Source organism: Procambarus clarkii, chromosome 88 (genome assembly GCF_040958095.1).
Source record: "Procambarus clarkii isolate CNS0578487 chromosome 88, FALCON_Pclarkii_2.0, whole genome shotgun sequence".
Lineage (NCBI taxonomy): Eukaryota > Metazoa > Arthropoda > Malacostraca > Decapoda > Cambaridae > Procambarus > Procambarus clarkii.
This window is the reverse complement of record NC_091237.1, coordinates 16,482,697-16,506,403: the sequence shown is the minus strand read 5'-3', so window position 1 is coordinate 16,506,403 and position 23,707 is coordinate 16,482,697. Positions and strand designations below refer to the sequence as shown.

The 23,707-nt window shown below is 37.6% G+C and overlaps 1 protein-coding gene across 1 annotated transcript in view; it reads left to right on the top strand.

Annotated features, from left to right (window-relative positions):
• LOC123745843 (domino helicase) overlaps positions 1-23,707 on the top strand; it is a 96,194-nt gene that overhangs the window by 68,997 nt on the left and 3,490 nt on the right. Inside the window, 9 exon segments of the mRNA XM_045726909.2 lie at positions 554-772; positions 2,237-2,449; positions 12,737-12,772; positions 15,050-15,200; positions 15,450-15,970; positions 18,451-19,294; positions 19,959-20,101; positions 20,913-20,993; positions 21,275-21,439. Coding sequence (XP_045582865.2) covers positions 554-772; positions 2,237-2,449; positions 12,737-12,772; positions 15,050-15,200; positions 15,450-15,970; positions 18,451-19,294; positions 19,959-20,101; positions 20,913-20,993; positions 21,275-21,439 — 2,373 coding nt within the window.

The following is a 23,707-nucleotide window of genomic DNA, read 5'->3' as shown; positions in this document are numbered from 1 at the left end:
CTAAGCTTAAAGATTTTAGAAAAATGCTTCATACTGCTTGCATATACAGTATATTCAACTTTTGTACTTATAAAATATTACATTACTATGCAGTGGTTACCAATAGATTTTGTATTATGATAAAACCATGAACAGCTTTTGTAAATTGTAAAAAGTATTTTTCCCAAGATAAGACACTAATCAAAATTTATGAAAACTTAAGGTGATGAGAATATATATATAACTGCAGATAATGGTTGCAGGTATAGGTTCAGTTCTTGGGGTTTTGGACTAAATTTTCAAAGGAATCCTTGTTTGTTGTAGTGATAGAAAAAAGTACAGAAAATAATTGAACATATATAAATATATGAAGCCTAAAATATATGATTTTGGAGTGGAAATATTTAAATCTAGACCTAATTTTTGCAGGTTGTGTGTCTGCCAAGTATTTTGGCAAATAAGGAACAGTTGTAGGTGTAGCATATCAGTGACATTTCTGTTACCTGTTTAACAATTTGCCAGATAACACTGGTGAAATAATTTGTCAATGCTCTCACCATATTTTTCTTAATAGGGCAAGGAAGTTACCGAGGGAGAAAAGGTGAAAATGGGAGCCTTTGAGAGTGCCTTAGCTGCAGCTGAGGATGAAACGGACGTTCAGGCAGCTAAAACTGCTAAGGCAGAAATGGCTGCGGAGTTGGCCGAATTTGATGAAAACATTCCAATTGAGGAAGGAGAAGGTAGTGAGGAGTTGAGCAAGGCTGAGCAAGAAGTTGCTAATCTCATGAAACAGGTAAATTAAACCAGTATAGTGAAAATATTCTTTTGATGTGCTCTGGAAACAAAGTATGTATTGTGGAGTGAGATTAATTTTTTGATGTTTCAATCCTAAATTGAGAGGCAGGTTGGTATTACATAAAGCTTGCACATTATTGTTTACACAATATAGGATTGTTAGTAAGTGATCTATGTTAAAGCAACCAATTTACTGTAATTTGGAAAACTGTCAAATACAATACAGTACGTTAATTTAAGAGTTAATGCATAGTTATGCATGTGGGAGAAATTACAATATAGAAGCATAGTATATTATTTATTGAACATTGTGATATTTATTATATGAAGGAAGATATTTTCTGAAGAATCTCTGTGTGATTAAGTTTGAAAGATTGTTTAATATTAAAATTTTAAGAACAAAATATCTGGAAAATATGCTAGCTCCATGACAATACTTGTCAGATATATTTATAAATAGTGAAATTAGTCTGCGACGTGATAATACAGTTTATTAAACAAATAATCTAGCAGGGAAAATATTATGGGTAAATGGTAGACAAAACAAGTATATTTGGATAGTTCCAATTTAACAAAACAATGTATAGTACATTGTTTTATGTATATGTACTATATATGACAAGAAAGTAAACTGAAGGATTATATTTAGTTGGATATTGCACAAAATTTAAATAGTTTTTACAATAAACTTGTTATACTCTGCTGTATGTACAAATCTTTCTTCAACTAAATTGATTGGACTAAGTGCAGCATTAATCCTGTATGTTTTGTTAAGAAAATTTAAAATTTTAAGAAGAAATTTTTATAATCTTTTTAACCCTTAGACAGCAGTTATCATCAGTTGTTGATTGACAGGGTAAGCTGGTTATCATGATATCAAAGTTTACAATATTATTGTGTAGGTTTTACGTGTATGGTGCAAATATGGATATAATAGGTCTATGTGGATGTAATGTAGTTAACCTTGATCAATTAAAAAAATTATTCCATTTCATAGTACAAATGCGGTTATCATAATGTTACTAGGCCAATGCGGTCATCATCATATAACGATTAAACAATTATTGTCTGGATTTTACATGTATGTTTCAAATATGGATATATAAGCTCACTGTGGATGTAAATATAGAAAAACAAGTTATGAAACAATCGGTGAAACATCAGAGGATAAAACATGAAGCGTCAGGCAAAGTCGAGCATCAGGCGTTGACAAGTGCCTCTAATCAGTGAAACGATAAATATTTACTTATTTTTGCATTTTCTTACACTCTGCATACAAATTAATAATTTTATAATGAAAAATTATTTCTTGGAAGTGTTATATTTTTGGTGAATAGACTTGTATGAACATTTCTTCATAGCTGTTGTCTAAGGGGTAATGACTCAATTTAGTCTTCTGTTGTATAATTTTTATATTGTGATTTATATTTAATATTAAAAATGTTATTTTCTGTTTATGCAGCTATCACCAGTAGAGAGATATGCAATGAAGTTCCTGGAATCTTCGGATGATGGCTGGGCAGCAGAAGCAGAGCGAATGGCTGCAGAGATTGAACAACAAAAGAAGGAATGGGAGCTTGGACGTTTGCAAGCTCTTAAGGAGGAGGAGGAGCGATTGGCACACAATTCAGATGAAGATCTTCTTACCTACACATCAGCAGATGCACACAATCAGGTCAATATCAAGAAAAAGAAGGGTAGAGGTAGGGGTCGGCCACCTTCCTCAAGCCCAAGGAGAGGCCGGGTGGCTCAACCGCGTAAGGTACCTGTATTTAAAGAACGTGCAAAATATAGGTCATCCAATGAGAGTACAACAGATTCTGATATAGACCTAGAGGATTATAGTGAGGGTGAGTGTATATCTGACTCTGATGATATGAGCAGTGGTGATGATATATTCAAACCGTCACAGAAAAAAGTAAGGTATAACAGTGAATCAAACATGGTAGATAGGGCGAGTGGTGAAACACTACAAAATTCCCGTTCCAAATCACCTTCATCTAGGGTTGTGTTTAGTAAAGTGTCGGAAGACAGTCCGCGTACAAGGTCTCGAGGACGAGTAAAAATTAATCTTTGGACATTAGACGTCAATCCTGTATTGCCTGGAGAAAGACCAATGCCTTTCAGTAGAAAGCAGTTGGCCAACTTCAGGGATCAGGGTTTAGCCATTCCAACTTCAGATGGGTCGGATTCTCCTTCCTTGAATGAAGACCGAAGCCGGAATAATAGTGGTCAGGCTGTGAATGGGGAGCTGGGTAGGGGGGAGGGGGAGGACATAGATGTAGACGTTGTGGGGGATTCTGGGGATTCTAATAATGTTGATGGAACACAAGTAGAAGCAGATAAAGGCAATAGTCTTGAGGATGTGGCTGGGGCCCTCAAAAACAATGGTCCCACCCAAATTACTGTTCAGAATGGTGGAGGATTGTGAGCTTTATTGGTTCCTACTTGGTGTTATGATTGTAATTTTTACATTATTATTTATTTTTCTATTTTTCAGTATTGTAAAGTTACTGGTGCTCTGAGAGTGTCATTAATGACTGGAACAGGATTTTATTCCCTGGAAAGTTAATAACTAAAGGAAACAAAAGTTATATATATATGACTGTGATTCATGTACATATTGTAAATTTCTTGTACATCACACAAATAAATGTCTGTCCCTGAATGAAGCTGATTGTTTTCTTGGTATACCAGTTATAAGGCCCTTTAAAGCTTGTTTTGGTGTCATGCTTATCCTGATTGCATCCATAATGTTTCCTTAAATGCACATAATGTGCTACACTTTAAGGGCAGTGTTCTTGGTCACTGCAGTCATAGCCAGCCAGGTTATTTTTAAATAACTAACTACACTCCCATGCTTGCTTATTATCCATCCATATGATAACAGAAGATTTGTGTAGTATTTCCTGACCCTATGTTTGGAATGGCAGTGGCAGTAGTATAATTAAAGTGGTTGACCCTCCTTTTGCTGGCACCAAACTGGCTGGGCCTTGCCATACCAAACTGGTCTTTACCAAGAATTCACCAGGCTCAGGGTATGCATGGCAACCAATTCATACAAGTTTGAAATGTCAGGATTCACAGTAATATATTAAATGGCACATTGGAAAGGGATTGGGTAGAAGGGTTCATTGAAGACCAGCATATGGGTGTAGGAATAGACTATGATCACCACTTGTGAGAGTATAGTATCAGGGCAGCGTAAGAAACCACATGGGAAATTTAAATGGGTAGTACAATAATGTAAAAAAATAATGGTTTATGCAATAAAAACAATATGCATCCTTGTTATCGGATGGTATTAATTCAGAATAAGAACACTTTCCATCTCGCGAAGATGGAAAGTGAGACGAGTCGCCACTCTGAGTAAGAAACTCGGGGATCACTTGACTGGCATAAATGCCTTTGGTTAGAAATATTCTCTTTTCAGAGAAAAGTTATTACTAAAGCTTTAGGTAGGATTCTCAATTTCTAAGCAAGATTAAGCACACTTGTAATCATGGTAATCTGTCTGAAACTTGCATAGGTAGGGATGGTTATACACCACTCACTCAATCTGCCCTTGTGCACTCGGCAGTCTAGTAATTGGTAACCTGAATATAAAACAATTTGGGATCCTAGCTTAAGAAATCCTGGCTTTGAATAACTTAACCAAATCTCGTGAAACTTGTGTATGGAGAGGCAAGTGTGTTCAAAAGTTCAAGCAGCAAATATCATATTTTTGAGAAAAGCAGCTGGTGTAAGCATGCCAAATAGGTATTGTAATAAATAAGTTTTGAGTGATGTGTAATAAGGAAATTAACATTTTAGCATTCTGAAGACTAAACTGTCCCGCCAAACACACGAAACTGTGACATTGCTACAATGTTCGAACAAGGTTTAACTCCTAACAAATCTAACAACCAATATAGCAAGTTGTAACAATGTTCTATGTAACAGGATGTAACAACATTATTACAAGTTGTTTCAAGGGAATCATAGGGGCTGTTATGTAGTGTTTTGTAGGGTTGTCACCCAATCCTCTTTTCCTTTTTTATTTTGAAAAAAAAATATAATGTTTGCTGTAAAAAAACTAATTCTATCTACTATGTTAAAAAAGTTCCCTGATCATGGGAAAACAATACAAAAATTAAATATGACTTACCATGGCTGTGAATGAGTGAAGAAATCTAACAATGACTTCACCAATTCGTGCTCGCTCCTGCAGTGAGCGTCCAGGTGGCGTTGTGCAGGCAATTCATTTTGCAGGAGTTGCCACAAATATATTCTTATCCATTTACAGTATTTACATTGTGTTTGACTTATTTGGTCAATTTTGTTTACTAGGGTGTCACTTGTTCTTTTATAATGTGCAGAACATCGATACGCACAAATGTGTGTGTCACGAACGTGCACTCCAAAATTGTTTATTTTACAGCAAATTTCATACGTATTCCTGAAGTTTCATCGCCATATACACTTGCACAATATAGCAGTTTACATGACACAGGCCAGTACTGCACTCTTTATAACATGTTATGATTAGTTTCTATGTCATGTCTGCCTTTGTGTTCTTACAGACTGCACACACACATTGGCCTCTTGTACTTTTCAGTAGCTGGTACATATTCAGTTTTGTGTAACAGAAAGTCTTCATGGAAAGCTTTTCTGGAGCAGCATGAGAGACTGTTGAGCTAAGAATGCCTCGGGTTATGACATGATTGCTGAACTTAGTAATTGTATCAAGACATCAAAAATAAACACACACATGTAGGTGACCTATGGCCTGATTCACCAAATATATTTTGTAACTGTTTAGTGTGGTTACATCAACAAGATGGAAAAGCAACTTAGTCCACTTGACAGTTTTACTCACTCAACAGCGCTAATAATCATGTCACATTTATCAACCAAGCTTATTTTTTTATTGTCCATGACACATTTGTTTATATTCTGGTTCCTTAGTTGCTTTGCTGACCGTGCCACAGTTCACCATCCTACCAATGTCAATGGCTGTCAACATATTTACTTCTCGCCTGTCTTTCCGGTGCACTGCAAGTGTTTTATCACTTTTTCTTATGTGACATTCACCTACTCCAATATTTATGTCAGGAACTGGCATTTCTCTCCTATGTGACTATTGTGCCTCGCACTCCAGTATTATATTTGAACAGGAGCCTTGTTAGCAAGACTGGTATAACAACTGTCCGAGTATAAAATGTGGCCCTTGTTCAACAATGGAACCATGAGTGTCTTTACTATACTGCTTGAAAAACGTGAGGATCATTAATTAGAAACTTCAATGTCGGTGGCAGAATAAAGTAACATGTCAATCACCATTCCTGTTTCTCAATCACGTAGAACAGAGAATTTCAGTTCAAATTTGTAGTGCTTGGATGGAACATTCTGCTTGAAGGCAAGATGAATAGCACAAGAATCCTTTGAATAGCACAAGCAATTCATCAGTCACCAGCTTCTGACCTGGTATATAGAAATCTTTGTACTTTGTGTTCAGTTCACTGAGGACTTGCCTCACCTTGCACAGTCTTATCATCTGCATTTTGTTTGTCACTATTCTCAAAATGAATACACCTGAGAGGTAATACCTGTCATGAGACATGTATTTTCCAAATATAGATGACAAACAATGGTCTGTTTCAATAGTACAGTACAATATTATGTTTCACTGAATGTTTTATCATCATACAGGGGCAACAAACATGTACAGTACTTCAGTTCAGTTACAGTGGTATCCTTCCAATACTGCAGTCATGAATGTGGTAATATGCCACCAGTTTCAATAAATTTAGTAGCATATCTGTCTGTTTCCTGAACAAGATGTTCCATGGGCGGCTCACCATAGTACCGATATGCCACAAAATACTCTAATTTCACTCATGCCCTTACCAGTATATGGAAAATGTCTGCAACTCCTACATCTGTAGCATCAAATGTAAGGATTTATGGAACAAAGTATGTACCATCTCCCCACATAAGTACACTCACTTTTCTGGAATCAATACCACCAATGTGCCTGTCATGTATCCCAGGACCAAACAAACTGTGTTGGCTGAGAGATGTAGCCAATCTACTATGCACACTATGGGGACAAACAGGTCAAGAAGGCAGCATTCTAGAAAATACTGGGAAAAAAAGTCCCAAATCTACACAGTAAAATAACAATATACTGGAGAAGTGAATGATATGGAAGAAAATGCAGAATAGAACCAATGAAGAGGAGTGCCATAGGCACAATCAGAGAACACTGTATAAACATCAGAGGTCCATGGTTGTTTGACATCCTCCCAGTGAGTATAAGAAATACTGCTGGAACAACCATGGACATCTTCAAGATAAAATTAGATCATTTTCTTCAAGGAGTGCCGGACTAACCGGGCTGTGGTGGATATGTGGGCCTGCAGGCCGTTCCAAGCAACAGCCTAGTGGTCCAAACTCTCACAAGTCAAGCCTGGCCTTGGGCCAGGCTTGGGGAGTAGAAGAATCCCCAGAACCCCATCAAGCAGGTATTCGTCTCTCAGTTTCACCATGTGATATTAAACGGTGGCATTTGGTTGGGCAAACAGTTGACCCAGCAGAGCTGTGCCTGGTAGCACCACGTACACTGCTATCACTAGCCACAGCAGTACTAAACTATCAGATTTCTGGTCCCCAAATCAGGAAAATTAGCCAACTTCCACATGTTCATGGCCTAAAGGAACAGCATGTTACACAGATCCACATGCCCTGTCTCGTGATGGGTGTGGTGATGTGGAGTGAAGCCACAGCATAAGCGGTAAAGGTGTAGGCATTGGCCCCAGGACAGACACAGGTACATCAACAACAATGTCTGTACCACTTCATTCTGAGCCTTGTGCATAATCTGTAACTTTGTCTGAATCATCAAAGTCACTTTCCTCATCTGTTTCCATCAGTTTCTTCTGAATTTCTTCATCAGTAAGCGAATCTGTGGAGCAAGCCACAGTGCGGCGTTGGGCAGTTGAGGGTCGTGCATCTGCCATTGTTGCTTGATACAAATTGACAAGTTTCAAACAATTCTGGCTACTAAGGATTTTTTCAAGATGGCAGCTGTTTATTGTTGCCCCTGGCATCTGGTTCATTTACATGGTGGAACTTTTAAATCTTACGCGGTACTGTAATGTAAAACATCCCTGATTGTGTCACTCGCAGTTTGTGGATATTTGCCAAGAACATTCCTCATTATAATTTGCACAGTTATGTCTCACGGTGGAATGGTTAAACAGTATAGGCAGAGCTTATCAGGAGACCAATCGACGATCACCTCAACCAACCACCCTATCACTCAAAATTATATGGGCTTTGTTGTTGCCTATTTTCTTTGTTTTGAAAATTACTTGATGGAAAATTATGAAAGTCATGTAAATTTTATTTTAGTTATTTATACTAATTATGTGGGCACATTCCTATATTTTTTATTATGCTGAAAAATAAATTAGGAATGTTGAAATATTCATAAACGTTAATGTTCCGCATTCTTACACAATGTATAATCAATACAGTTTTTGTTTCAGCAACTGTACCATAGAACTTTCATTTGTAAACATTTTAACAAATGAATGTTCTTAGACTAACTTAGAAAATGTAAAAAAATGGGTTTAAGCATATTAGGTATCACTGAACGGTGTCTTGAGAGGCCCGGAACATTTAGTTGAACGTGCTGAAAGGAGGAAGACTATTTAAGTGTGGAATGAGGGAAACACCATACACTTAAGTGATGTGTAAATGTTGTAGAATGCCCGAGAATTATTTAACGTGGAGAGAAAATAGGGGATCATGTGATAGAGGCAGACAGTTAATATTCTGTGTATTGTGGAACTGTATTTGAAATAAGGGTAAGGAGAGGGGTTAGAAAGCTTAAATGAGTGAGATGAGAGGTGATAAGCTTCCCAGAGGAACTTATGTTGTCATCTTAACCCATGACCTATCACCCCACTGGACTTTGAAGTAGCCATAGACAGTGGAACCTCGGTTTACGAATTCACTCTGTTCCAAAGGACGTACTGTATTTAATCCATTCCATATTCGTACACTGAATCAAATTTTCATATAATAAATAATGTAAATTGAATTAATCGGTTCAACACACCCAAAAATAGTAACTTAAAAATACATTTTATACAGAATACTACTCATTTTTTACTGTTCCTTACCTTTACTGAGGACTATTGATGGCATATGGGAAATGGTAAGAAGAAGGTGGAGGAGAAAAGGTGTTAGTGTTTGGAAGGCAAGTCCCCTTCAATTATAACATCAGGCAGTGATGATATTTCTGGGGCACTCTCTCTCCTATATTTTGTAGGCATACCAGTAAGAACTGGTTGTTTCACTAAGACTTGTCTATAGTCACTTGTTTTTCCTACGTTTCAACACTTGTCTATAGTGAAACATCACATTGTCATTAAAATGGTTAATGCAGTGGCCTGCTACAGGTTTATATGCACGAGTCTTTTCAGCAGTATTTTGCAGTTCTTTCCATTACATATGCCATGAGGACCCATGGCATGCTATATAATATGGACTTTTTGTTCTGAAACCCAAAAAGCAGAAAACAATGAAATTCTTCGCAAAGAATTTTAAGCGATATCATTTAGCGGGATACACTGGTAAACTGAGCGTGCCTCACCATGCGCCCAGCAACCCACGGGCCTGACCTATACATGTACAGTATCAACAAACATGTCGTACTCCATAGCAAACGTCGTACACCGGGTCAAATTTTACTACGATATTGACGTCTATACACTGACAAATTTGTACTCTGGGGCATTCATAGACCGAGGTTCCACTGTACACTTTGCACCAGGCCCTGATTCCTGGAATTCCACATTCATCAAGAATTGTACAAAAAATTATTGCAGGTTTATAACTAAACTATAACTTTATAAAATAATCTATTCTTTACTGCTAGAATCCACTCGATAAAAACAATAAAAATGTTGGAACCAATTAAAATGTTTAAATCTGTTCTCTAATGTGGAGGCAGAAGAGATACTGGTGTATATAAAATAATTTATACTTGGAAAATACTAAGAGGGTCTGATTCCAGACCTGCACTTGGAAATAACATCACCTAAGAACAGGAGACATGGCAAGATGTGTAAAATAGCCCTGTTGAAAAGGAGTAGTGCATTAGGTATGCTGAGAGAGAGAGAACTTTATCAACATTATTAGTCCAAGACTTTTCAACACTCACTACACATAAGAGACATTAATGACTGACCTCTCATGCTGTTCAAAAACAAACTTAATAAACATGTCCAAAAGATACCTGATCAACCAGGCTATGATTTGTGTGTCAGGCTGCATGCAGTTACATCAAACATTTTGGTTGACCAGACCACCAAGCAGGAGGCCTGGTCAGATATCGGACTGCGGAGATGTTGATACTTGGAACCATCGCAAGGTAAGGTAATGGCTTTTCCATGATAGGGAGCTAATTGGAGGGAGTAAAGCATCTCAGGCTTTAGGATATAAATTGTAATGTTGGCTTTAACCCTTAAAGAGTAGCTCCCATCTTATGATGATTTAAACTATTATTATTGTTGGTATCTTCATGGAAGCAATGGAGTTTACTTTGACCCACGAAAGAATCCTGCTATCGTTTGATACCATACTGACCTCTATCAGAAGGTCGGCATAGTGACATACTTTGCTGGTTTGATCTTCTCTCCTCTGCTCTTTGTGTCTATACTTTTTGACACATCTTTATCTCCATCCATCTTTCAGGCAAACCAGTGGGCTCTTTGATGGTGTCCCATCGGCATTCCTCTTCTCGGCAACAGTATGAGATTTCGTGTTGTTCTTATCATCACTTCCTATCCCTTCATTGTTGTTCTTCCATTTCTGAGCATGTGGTGCCCTCCTTTCTTTCTTGGCTTTTTTCCTGTTTGGTATGTCGTGCTGCATACTGTCGCCTTATATTGTGCAGTGCTGGCGGGGCCACGGCAGCTTATGTTCAATGTAGATACTACCTTGGCACCATTTCACATGTCTCGTGCTTTGTTTGACTGGGTTCAGAAACTGGATAGGTTTTCTTTTGGGGCATCAGGCTTACCACTTCCATACTTTGAAAGAGAAGTAGACAACAACCCCATGCACTCGGCCCCAGATCTTGACTTCTGGAATTCAATATTCATAAAGAAATGTAGAGTGACAGTAGAATGAGCACTCAGTATAATATGAAGAAAAAGCTTGGATTCAGGTGAGATACGAGAAGCATTTAAATCGGCAGATTTAAGTGTACAAGGGAGGTAGTAAAACTTTGGCAAAAAACTATAGACCAATTGCACTATCACACATAATAAAAGATTTGAAAGAGTGATTAGGAATCAAATCTTTAGTTTCATGGAGAATAATGAACTTCACAAACCAGCTCAACATGGGTTAGAGCAGGAAGATTTTTTCTTTCACAACTACTCAACAACAATGACAAAATCACAGAAGCATTTGAAGACAAAATGCAGATGTTACAGTATATACATAGAGTTTGCAAAGTCATTTGATAAGAATGACAATGAAGTGAAAACACAAAATGAGATCAATAGGAATAACAGTTAAAGTAGGGCATTGGATTTTCAATTTTCTGTCAAACAGAAAGCAGAGTCAACAGAATGCAGTTTATCAAATAAAATCAAGTCCAAGTTCAGTGAATATCTCTGTACCCCAGGACACAGTCCTGGCACCACTGCTTTTTCTGTCTCATATCAGATATAGCCAAGAATACAAGTCACAGCTTTGTCATCATTTGTGGATGATACAAAAAATCAGCATGAAAATACTTTAGTAGAAGACACTGAAAAACTACAATCTGATATTGATAAGTCTGTTGATACAAGATAAGAGGGTCCTGGTAGTAGAGTCGAGTTCGTTCTCAACTCATAATCGAGAATTGTGTGCTCGAGTCCCGGGCATCACAGAAATGGTTGGGCGCAATTCCTTTCACCTTATGCTACTGTCCACCTAGCAATAAATAGGTACCCAAGGAGTTAGTCAGCTTGTTGTTTTCGATCCTGGGGGAGGAGACCTCAGTAAAAGCCTGACAGGCACTATATGTGTAACCTGACTTTGTGTTCTCCGACATAATGAATTATTATTATTATTTTTATTGTCTTTCATTGGGCAAAAGAAAATAACATGATGTTTAATAGTGATAGGCCCCAGGTATTTAGGTATGGTTGAAATGAAGAACTTAGTGAAATACTGTACAAGGCTCTTGCTTGACATTTCATTATACAAATGCAAGTTTCACTCCACCTTCCCCTCAATTGGAGTGGGGGAGGTGGGGTGAACAAGGGGATGCTACTTTCATGAAATTTAGATAGTTTTTTACAGTGTTCGGGCGTTCTTTGTGTTTTTTGGAAGCTACGGTCTGACTTCTGACCAAGTAATGGTCTGTTTTGTTTCGCTATTTTCTGGGTACCTTCCCTGGTGATGGCAGACATGAATAAATTCATAGAATTTAATCATAATGGCCATCGCTCCCTGTACCTCTATGAGGAGACCAGTTTCTGGCTCGTGACTGATATGATCACTAATAAACAAAAATAGAAATCCGCGACTGATGGCACATAGTAGTTCGCACTATATCAGATATAGTATCTTCAGGGAGCCATCGGGGCTCACTCAGAAATGGGCATTTCATTACATTAAACATTGGTGTTTTGAACATACATTTCATCTGTACAGAATTAAAATGGTGCAAAGTTGAACAATACCTAACTATAAATGAAGGAAGTAAATCTCATCAATATCACACCGATTAATTTAGTTGATTTTGTATGTGACAGGAAGCCTGTCTGTGTGTGTGTACATATATGAATGTGTGTATTTTATTTTCCCCTCCTTTATCTTCAATTTGGTCTTTTTATATTTATGTACAGTACTTAGAAACAAGGATTTGTTAAGTTACCCTTATTTATATGTGATAACTTTGTTTTTCCAGTTGTGGTTGTCACTATGTGGGAGAGAAGAGATGCCGGTAAGTTGAAAGTTCACTATGATATATAAAAATGTGTAAAGTTTACGTGGGATGTGGTTCTTCATTCACATATCAAAATTGTCTTCTGATTATAATACTTATCCGCAGTCATACTTGTTTCATTCCACACACACACACACACACACACTCGCATATCATTATAGAAAGATGTTTCACAGTCCTTTAAGTTTAGAAGAATGGAAGAAATTTCAATAGTTTATATTAGCTCATATTGTGGTGCTATTTACCATGAGCACAGCCCAGTGAGGGCAACCATGTAACATTATATTGAACAGCTAAATTGAGGGAAATATCAGGGGATGGTGCCAAGCCATTACGACTATAAAGCACTAGGAAGGGATCAGGATAAGGATTTGGGATGGGACGGGGGGAATGGAATGGTGCCCAACCACTTGGACGGTCGGGGATTGAACACTGACCTGCATGAAGTGAGACCATCACTCTACCGTTGAACTTGAAGTATGTAAAATCCTGTCTTCGCTCACTTATCTGGACTATATGGGAAAGACCCCTCACTGGATAAGTCAGACATCCAGATAAGCAGAATTCTTGTGTGTAAAATGCAAATTTGAGAGGGTTACGCTCTCTGTGGTGATTGCATATGTTTCTTGTGATGACAAAAGTGAGAATGAAACTAAAAGTGTTGTGGTACCCTCAAGAGAGAGAGAGAGAGAGAGAGAGAGAGAGAGAGAGAGAGAGGAATATGATACCAGGAATTTATAGAATCATTATAAATGATTTGAATGGTAAAGTGGGAATGAACCCTTGAGGTTCATGTGATCAGTATACATGGTGTGCCAGGAGTTAATTATAATGGCTGCTGACTGCAACATATGTGCAATGAATGAAATTTATGCAATACTGATATGTGTAAACTTATTCTAAAAATACATAAGTTCACACAGTATTGTGCAGACAATGAAATAGCAGATATAACTCTTAACTTGTTATATAATTCTAGACGCAGAAGCAGTAAGAGTAATATTTATTGGTTGGGTCTGTTCACTTGATAGTGAATGGTAAATGGAGGATTGTGCCCTCAAAAATTCAAAAAGTTAAATAATGAAACTATATGGGTTAGCTGATGAGCATGAAAAGAAAATTGGTAGTTGCAGTCAGAGTGAATAATGTGGCTGAAGATATGATCACTAAACCCTTACTTCTTATCTTCAATTTACCTGATTCTCTTATTCTTACCTTTTTCTTACCATTTTCATACCTTTCATCTTATTGTTCCCTCTCTTCTTACTTTATCTTTCACTTATACATTACCAAAAAGGGTGCACTTTTTTTTACACGTGCACACCACTTGTCTGTGTGACATTCTAAATGGCTGCTCTGCCATGTCCCTGGTTTTTAGTCTTGTTTGCTTGCTCAGTCAGATTTTGGCTTTCCTGTCCATTTCCATACCTAACTATGATTTGGGGTGGTTGGTTTTTTTCTGACTTAAAATTGTTACGGCTGCCCATGATTTTTTAGTATTTCCAGGTGGCTTGCGTTAATGGAGAAAGGGTATGGGAGTTCAGTTGCCTCTGCGCCTAACACCAGTTCATTTCTCTCTCCTTGTTTTTGTATGTTTGGTCTCTACCAGGTCGAGGAGGGGTGGGTTCTGTCCCTGATCCACCCTCTCCATTGTCAGAGGAGGGTTTCAGAACTTTTGGGGTTGTTCCCAGGTTGGGTGTTTGGAGCTTCCTGAATATGCATATTCAGGAAGCATCATATGCATATTCAGAGGCATCAGTTAAGATATTTAAACCACAGCAATGATCATTTGCCTTGTTTATCTCAGGATTACTGTTTTCCTTCAATCAGTCCCATGTTTTGTTATGTTTATCTCTTCCTTGGTGTGGTATTTTCTTGGTTTTAGTCTGATCTCTGATTCCCAGGCTCCCCTCATTTCATAGAGAGAGAACCAATCCTGGTCCAGGGTTTCATTAGGGCATATTCACAGATATTAACTAAGGGCCCACCAACAAAGCATTATTAATTACATTCAGCACTTAATTACTTCTGGGCTGATGCCTCCACACTCAATTAAAATTTCAACCAGGGTAGTAATAATGATGATAAGATTTGAAATACAGTATATACCATTCATATACCTACTAATCAGTATTAACCAACTCTACCATTTATATCTTACTAGTACAATACATCTTTAGGGCATCTTTAATGCCACGGTTCACTAAAAATATTAAAGTTAATAAAAACAATAATAAGGATACTGTAATAAAATGCCGTTGTTTAATATTTTAGATATGGCACCCTCCAACTCCTCCACGAGATGATAATGACGTCTATATTGATCACGCACTCGGTTTCTGGTATGATTCTAGTACAATGCCAGAATCTGCTCTGCCTCCTGTGTACATCAAGAAGGAACATAAAAGACTCAAATTGGAACCAGGTACTGTTAGTAAGCTTTGCTGTTTATGAGAAAGATAGGCTTGGGATATATAAAGATTTTGTTTTTGTAATTCTTTAACCCCTAAATGCAACTCTCATTAAAATTGCCATCTTACCTGCAGCCATCATTACCACAACAACCATAATTACCACCATTATCACCACAATCATCATTACCACTTAAACTATCATTATTTAAAGTGGTATTTTTTATACCCCTTATAAATTTAATTTTTATGTTTTTTCAAAGGTGCATCAGGAGATGGATCCTGTGGATTGCGCCGACCTCAGAAACTTCGCCGTGAAGATGCTGTGTGCGCTCCTCGTTCCCTCTTTGATCGACCCTCACCTGCTGTTGTTAAGATACGCCGAGATCTTAAACTTCAGAAATATAGAGGCATTGTCCGGCCCAGCATTCCACTTCCGGGTTTAAAACCAGCCATTTTGACTAAACCTCCTGCAGCAGAACCTGAGAATACTCCAGAGTGGACAGTACATGAAGACTGGGCTGTTGTCCAAGCAGTGCAGCAGCACCTCCAGTTGGAATTGCCTGTTAATCTGCTTGTGTTATCACCTGGTCACACTCCTAATTGGGATCTTGTAGCTGATTTAGTAAATTCAATATCGCGCTGCTACCGCTCACCACGCCACTGTAGGACTCGGTATGAGAGTACCATCCTTCCTCGTGAAGAAGGAAAGTTACCACCAGAAGTAACCACCAAAAAAATATCAAAGAAGCAAAAATCAGGAGTTCTTTCAAAGCCTATACACGTATGTATCGTAAGAGGTTCCCAAGTTCTTCCAGAAGTATTTTAATATGTTGTGATCTATTTTCTGTAGAAGTAAATAAGGGACATTGTTGAATGCCAAGTGGTGTGTTGAGGAAGAAATGGATTAGACATATCTAGCAGAGAAATATGTAGGTAACCTTTGTAACTGAGTTAGGGTCCCAGGTAAATTAGAAACTGCATTATAATAAGTGGCATGTTGAGTAAATTCACTGGTAAAATAAAAATCACATCCTTTTTTTTTTAAAGGAAAAAATTATAAATAATTATTGAAACCATTCATATGGACTTAATACTTAGTTCATGGAACTGCTAAAATACAGTACAGTATTTTGCTACAGTGGAAGACATGGCTAATAGGTATATTTATATACAGTATATGCTGTGTGTGTGTGTGTGTAATTACCTAAGTGTAATGATAGGATGAGAGCTATGTTTGTGGTGTCCCATCTTCCCAGTTCTCTTGGTCATATAATGCTTTGAAACTACTAGCAATTTTGGCCTCCAGCACTTAACATGTTCCAACTGTCTACCACTGTTTGCAAAAGAAAACTTAATAATAATTTTTCGACACCTTTGTTTCCTTAGCTTGAATCTGTAACCCCTTGTTCTTGAAGTTGCCAGTTTCAGGAATTCCTCTGTCAGTTTAGTTGATTCCTGTTGTTATTGTGTAAGTGGTGATCATATTGCCTTTTTCTCTTTTATCTTCTAGTTTTGGCATATTTAATGCCCCTAGCCTCTTTTCATTTCTGGAAGCCATTTTGTATCAAGCCTTTGCACCTTTTTCTGTTTATTAATGTGCATCTTGAGATGTGGGCAACATACAACTACTACATATTCCAATTTTGGTCTCTCAGAAATTATAAACAGTTTCTTTAGTATTTCACCATCAATGTAATAAAAAGCAATTCTGAAGTTGGAAAACACAGCATATGTTCCTCTCAATAATTTTTGTTACCCTGATGACAGTATTATCCACAACCACCCTTAGATTTTTTCTTACGAGTTCTTTAATTCTTTTCTGCATAATTTGTAGGTTGTGTGTATGGTCTATTTTCTCCTATTTCACATTCTATAACATGGCATTTATTCACATTGAACTCCATTTGCCACATGGTTCTCCGAACGCTTATTTTATCCAGGTCAATTTGAAGGGCATTACAATCATCTAGATTTTCTGTCTTTTTCAGCAGCATAACATCATTAGCAAACATGTTCATATAATTCTGCATTCCTTCTGGTAGATTGTTTATGTATACAGTACAATGAACATTACTGGTGAAAGAACTGAACCCTATGGTACTCTACTAGTACTGTACACTCCTCCAGTCTGATACATTGCCTCTGATTACTGCTCTCATCTGTCAGAAATTTTTTTATCAATGTCAGCAGTCTTCCTGTCACCCCTCCAACATGTTCCAGTTTCCAAAACAACCTCTTGTGTGGGTCTTCAAAAAGTTTTTTTTTTTTTAGGTACAGATAAACACAGTCAACCTGACTTTCTCTTTCCTGTAGAACCTCTGTGGCTCTATCATAAAAACGATGTTAGAGCCACTGTGTGTGTGTGTAGTAGTGGGGATGAGCCATGGCTCTTGGGTCCTACCTCTCACGTCTTAATTGACTGGGATATAGGTTCCAGTGCCTATTTGGCTCTTATCTTATATATATATATATATACAGTATATACATTTAAAGCTGTGTATAAAGTCTGCTTCCACTTAACTTCTTAGTGCAATCCAATTTAGTATAGTATTTGGTGCCCTTGTGGGTTCTCAAATGTTTTCTTGCACGTAATCTATCTAATGTTCTTTGTTTTTATGTCTTTCACTTGACTCTTTCAGACAAGGGTCACAGACCAATTGTTATTGCTTCATATTTGGCAGCTCTGGTTGAGCTGTTACTTGCCTTTCGCCTTAATTTTTCTAGTCCTCAATTCTTGAATCGTGGGAAGGCTTTCTTTAATACTGTACTCATCTTTTTCACGAGTCATAATGGAGAACTCACAGTTGGAAGTAAGGCGACAGTGGTACAGAAATAGAAGTACTGGTACTATATACACTTTGTTATTTCCATTCTCTCCCTTCTTTTCCCAGTCTTTCCTGTGCTTGGCACAGGAAAGACTGGTATGGTATTTTACTTTCCTTGGAAGATCATGTAGAATGCGAGGAGGTTGGGTCAGGGGGTCGTCATTGTAGTTTTTGTCAGGTAGTGAAATGTTGAACTTATCAGTAGTTAGCAAGGCTGTTTCTTGCCAGTCCTTATGATGCCAAACAGTTCACAGAAAATGCTTGTGCTTGTGCAGAATGTTGACCTGACCTATTTGTGTAAAATTCTAACCAAAGAGTTCAATAGAATCTTCTCATAAGGAGTATGAAAGTGTCCTGCTAAGTAAATGCTTGTTATATACAATTAAAGCCTGATTTTATTTTTAAATATTTAGTTATGATTATTTTATATTTGCAGAAAAGCTCACGTCCAATGCGAACTTCACAGTTGTTTGCTCAGGATAACAACAGCAGTTTCTCCTCTCTGTATTGCACTCGGTTTGAAACAATTAAAAATATAGCCATAAAACGCACCCCAACAACCAAACCACCACTAGTAAATCCCACTCATAAAAATCCCAAGCATGCTCAAGTGCTTGCAGAATCAGGAATTCAGTATGATGGTCCTCTCAATCCAGGTCAGGTAGCTGCAAATCTTGCAGAACGCATTCAGCGTGCAAAACAAAAATCTCAGGCTGAACTTGCTCAACAACAGCAACAAAAACTTCTTCAGCAGCAACAGCTTCAACTTCAACAACAGCAGCAGCAACAGCAACAACAAATACAGCAAGCTCAGCTTACTGCAAACCAACTACAGCAACAGTTGCAGCAGCAGCAACAACCCCAGCAAAATCAGGTACAACAACAAACTGTGCAACAACAGGCCCAACAGCAACAAGGTCAGCAGCAGGTTTCAGTGGTAGGAAACACCACGGCTCAACAAGTAGTCAGTAGTGGTCTGTCTGGCAAGGTAGCTACTTCAGTTGTGCTCAGTCAAGGAGCAGCTATGACTGTTGCCACTGTCACGGCTGCCACAGCCACCACTACTGCTGCCTCGTCTTCAACTACTGCGGCAATTCTTGGTGGTGTGCGCACTGCAGCTGGGGTTGCTAATGCTGGCCGGACCACTTTAGCCCTCCAGGAACTACAGGTTCGAACATCAGGGAGTAATCAAGGCACAGTAGTGAGTGTTGCTGGTCTGGCCCAGTTACAGGCTGCAAAACTTACAGCAACATTGTCATCGCAATCTTCTACACAAAAAGGTAACAGACCAGTGTATCTGCAGCTTTTGTTTCAGCTTTCATATGCAGTATGTTAATTTTGTTAAAATATCTTCTAGTGAAAATATGTTGATTTTTTTTTTTTTTAGATTAATCTCCTGAATGAGTTCTAAAATTTACTTTGGATGGTTTTGGGAGTTAAACTATCTTCATTATTTGGTCTTTGAGCCATATGATAAGTATGTTGTTGCTTGCAGTCATATTCTAACATAAGCACCACAGGAACTGGACAATCCCCTTAGTCACAAGGGAATTATGACGAGTCATTTCCTGAAATGCTGATACACCTTTTTAACGTGGGAAACTAAAAACAGTCTTCTGTAATACATCTCTCACATCTATATTCCAATAAGTGAAGATAAAATGTTTTAGTTATTACTATTTCAATAATTTAGGCATTTTAATAGATGTAAAGCAGGAAATAATTCCTCTTATAAATATATAAACGAACACTTCCATCACCTTCAATGAAGGTTGCCAGCATACATCCAAATTTTAGTGTTAAGCATAAACATTATTTTATAACTATCATCCCTGGTTTGGCATGTATAAGATAAAGGGAGCAATAGATTAATAGGAGGAGTGAGAATGACTTGAGATTATAATAATAATTATGATAAATTATTCCTTGTATTCTGGTAAACAGGTGTTACTACAGTTCCAAGATCATTAACTCCAGCCCAGTTGCAATACCTGAAAACACAAGCCCAGGCAAGACAAGCCCTTGCATTGCAACAGCAACAAGGCAAGGTGGTGGCTACAGGTGACCAGACCATTAAGAGGGTTCAGGTCTGTAAAGCCACTGGTGTGTTGTATATATTTGTATTCGTTTACTTGTTATCCAACCTATTCAGGCCAGAGATGAAACAAAAAGTTGGATGGCCCATACATAATACTGTACATATTGTAATATATTTTGTCCACTCACCAAAATATGTGATGTTAATGGTCTTCACATCAGTATTTTTACAGCAATGTACTATTCATGTGAATTTTTATAGACAAACTTTAAAGTACAGATACTGTACAGAACTAACATTACTTGTTTTTCATTAATAAATAACATATTTGTATTTTTTGCTTGGTTTATATTGAAATAGTTTGACAGATAGAGTGGAGATATTTATGTGATAAATGAGATATCTACAAAGAGAGATCATTACTGGCAGTCATGTTACATTAATAAATACAATAAAGTCAACAGTCTGTTCATGTGAGAGGACATCATACTACATTTATTTTATGTTCAATAGTTAATGCTACCTATTTCCTCCAATTTTGGACACTTTGTTTCTTGGCTACATATTTGTTTTAAAATATGTTAGCTGACATATTGAATGGATGTTTCATGTGTTTAAATAAATCCAGTGATAAACTTTAATGCCCATCAAAATAAACAATTGAACTTTGTCCATAATGTGAGTAACACACTTGAGATAGTCGGGGTGTTGGTGGCTGCATAAGATGTAGTTGTTGATCATATATTATCCAAATCCATCTGTAATACAAAAAAAGGCATTTTATAAACATGATTACATTTGTGAAAAATTGACAATTTAAACAAGTGAAGAATGTTAACTGTATAGGACAATAATTACAGATAGCAGGGCAGGCAGGGACGACACAGAAAGTGCAAGTAGCAGTGTCTGGTGGAACTTTGGCAGCTGTTACAGCTATACAGGTAAGACTTGTTTGGTATTATTTATTTTATACAATAGTTAACAAGTTCCAATTGATGGTTCAAAAAGTAATACAACATTTTATGAAAGTTAAGAGGTAAGAGGAAATAAAAAACAAAATCATTAATGTTGAAGATAATCATAGGTTAGTGTGCAGTACTGTAGATCTGAATAAGACATGAATATTAGCATACAGTCCTGTGTATGTCTTGAGTCAAGCAAGCAAGTCTTACACAGTATACTTGAATAAAGCAAGAATGTCTGCATATTGTTTATGCCTTAGGTAAGCCAAGCAGGACGAACACAACTGGTGAAGCCTGGCACAGTGATGGCTGGAGCAAGTGGAGTGATGACTGCTGGAAAAGCTGTGACCCGGACAGTGACAGACAGAGAAGTTGCTGCACTTCTCAAGCAACAACAGCTCAACAAATCTGGACAAGTCGCTCAGGTGAGGCTTGGAAATTTGCCTTGTAGGATTCATTTGATTATTTTAGAATAACTCATTCAAATTTGGAGTTCATATTGCAAATTTCATTAATATAAGTAGTCTTAATAATTATGGTATCTAGTTTGTATTAGATGTAACAAGGGCTCTGTTATTGATACTGGGCAATCCTTGATATTTCATTATCTGATTATGTCTACAAGAATAATAGAAAACAACAATTGGGAAAATGTAACTGATTTACTTTGACATGGAGAACATATTGATATATTTTATATGAGCCATTCTCATAGATAGTTAAGAACAATATATCTTTTGTATTTAAACATTATTTTTTAAATATAATTGTTTTCGCATTCTTAAATCTTATCCTTAACACTCATGTGGCATCCAGAAAACACACTCGTGTCCCAGTGATTCATTTGCTTCCTTAACGTAGCCAGGGTCCACCCAGGTAAAATGCAATGTTCTGGTCAACTTTTGCCCAACCATAATAAGGACCCACTAGAGTAATCACGTACTATAAGACATAAGAAAAGTAACAAATAATTATTGGGATTAAAAAGTGCCATTTATCACTCTGGGAACTACCATTTAGAGAGCTACTGTATTTGCTACCCAACTTTTACTAGGTGGCAACATTAACTATACAGTAGGGTTGAAGGACCCAGCAGCACTCAGTTTTACTCTTTATTTTATATAATTTCTTTTAGCTTTATTTCATGAATTCCCTCCTTGGCACTGACTGTCGAGTACTGACAACCCTCAGAGTTATCTCTGGCTGTTTGATATAGTCCTCAGCATGACTTGACTTCCCTTGAGTTGGGCCACCTCACTAGCTAGGTGCTGAGCTTTCTGTTTGCACACATGCTAAGACCACACAGTCTTCCTTGAAACATTTTGTGGCAGTTCTCTATGGCCAGATGTTCACTTATTGGTGTAGTTGGCCATGTTATTGTTTATTTTTTGTTTTAAGTCATGGGTAAACTTGCACTTCCCCCATCATTCCACTGTTGTTATGGGACCAACAAGGCTCATAGTAATAGAATCCCTTTCTTAATACAGTAGTAGCAACTATTGCTACAACACAACACAGCAACCTTCCCCGGTCTCCCAGTCCTCCCCACCATTCTTCCCCTTCCTCGTCCCCTCATCCTCCCCATCATTCCCCCCTACCCCATTCCTTTGTCCTCCCCACCATCCCCCCACTCCTCTGTCCCCTCGTTCTCCGTCCCCTCATCCTCCTAACCATTCCCCACACCACTGTCCCCCTCGTCCTCCCCACCATCTCCCACTCTGCCGTCCCCTTGTCCTCCCTACCATTTCCCCTCCCCCGTCCCCTAGTCCTACCCATAATTACCCCCTCCCTTGTCTTGTTGTCCTCCCCAATATCTCCCACTCCCGTCCCCTCATCCTCCCCACCATTCCCCACTCCCTCGTCCGATGCATTCCCAAATGGTCTGATGTTCCTATCACTGAAATATGAGAAAAACAGTTAAAAAACAAAATAAAAACAGTTAAAAAATAAAAAAATAAACTATACTCAGGAGATGAACATTATGGTAAACAACACAACCCAATACCAACGCAATGTCACACAAAATAGTTAAATCAAAATGAAAATAAATTGAAATCTATGAAAATTAAATTTGTCAATGCAATCGGAAACATTGAAATGGAATCATAACATATTTAGGATAGCGTGAGTTGCTCTTACGTGCAACAGATGGCGTTGTTTCTTAAAAAAAGAATGTTTTTACCTGTCACAGGTGTGGCATCTATACTTATACTTACGAAATGAACGGTATGGTAAGCAACACAGCTCAATTCCAACGCAATGTTACACAAAATAATTAAATCAAAATGAAACTAAATCATAATCTATGAAAATTTTATTTATCAATGCAATCGGAAACATTGAAATGGAATTGTAACATATTTAGTATAGTGTGTGTGTGTGTGTGTTGCTATTACGTGCAACAGATGGCGCTGTTTTTTAAAAAAACATGCTTTTACCTGTCACTGGTGTGGTATCTATGTAGTAGGTACAGCATATAAAAACATGCGCGTATTCGAATGAAACGTTGTGTCAAAATTTCAAAGCAATTGGTGAAGAACTTTCGGAGATAACAGCGTGTGTTGCTCTTACGTCCAACAGATGGTGCTGTTTAAAAAAAAAAAATTGTTTTTTCCTGTCACAGGTGAGGCATGTATATAGTAGGTATATAAAAACGCGCCTATTCGAATGCAACGTTGTGTCAAAATTTCAAA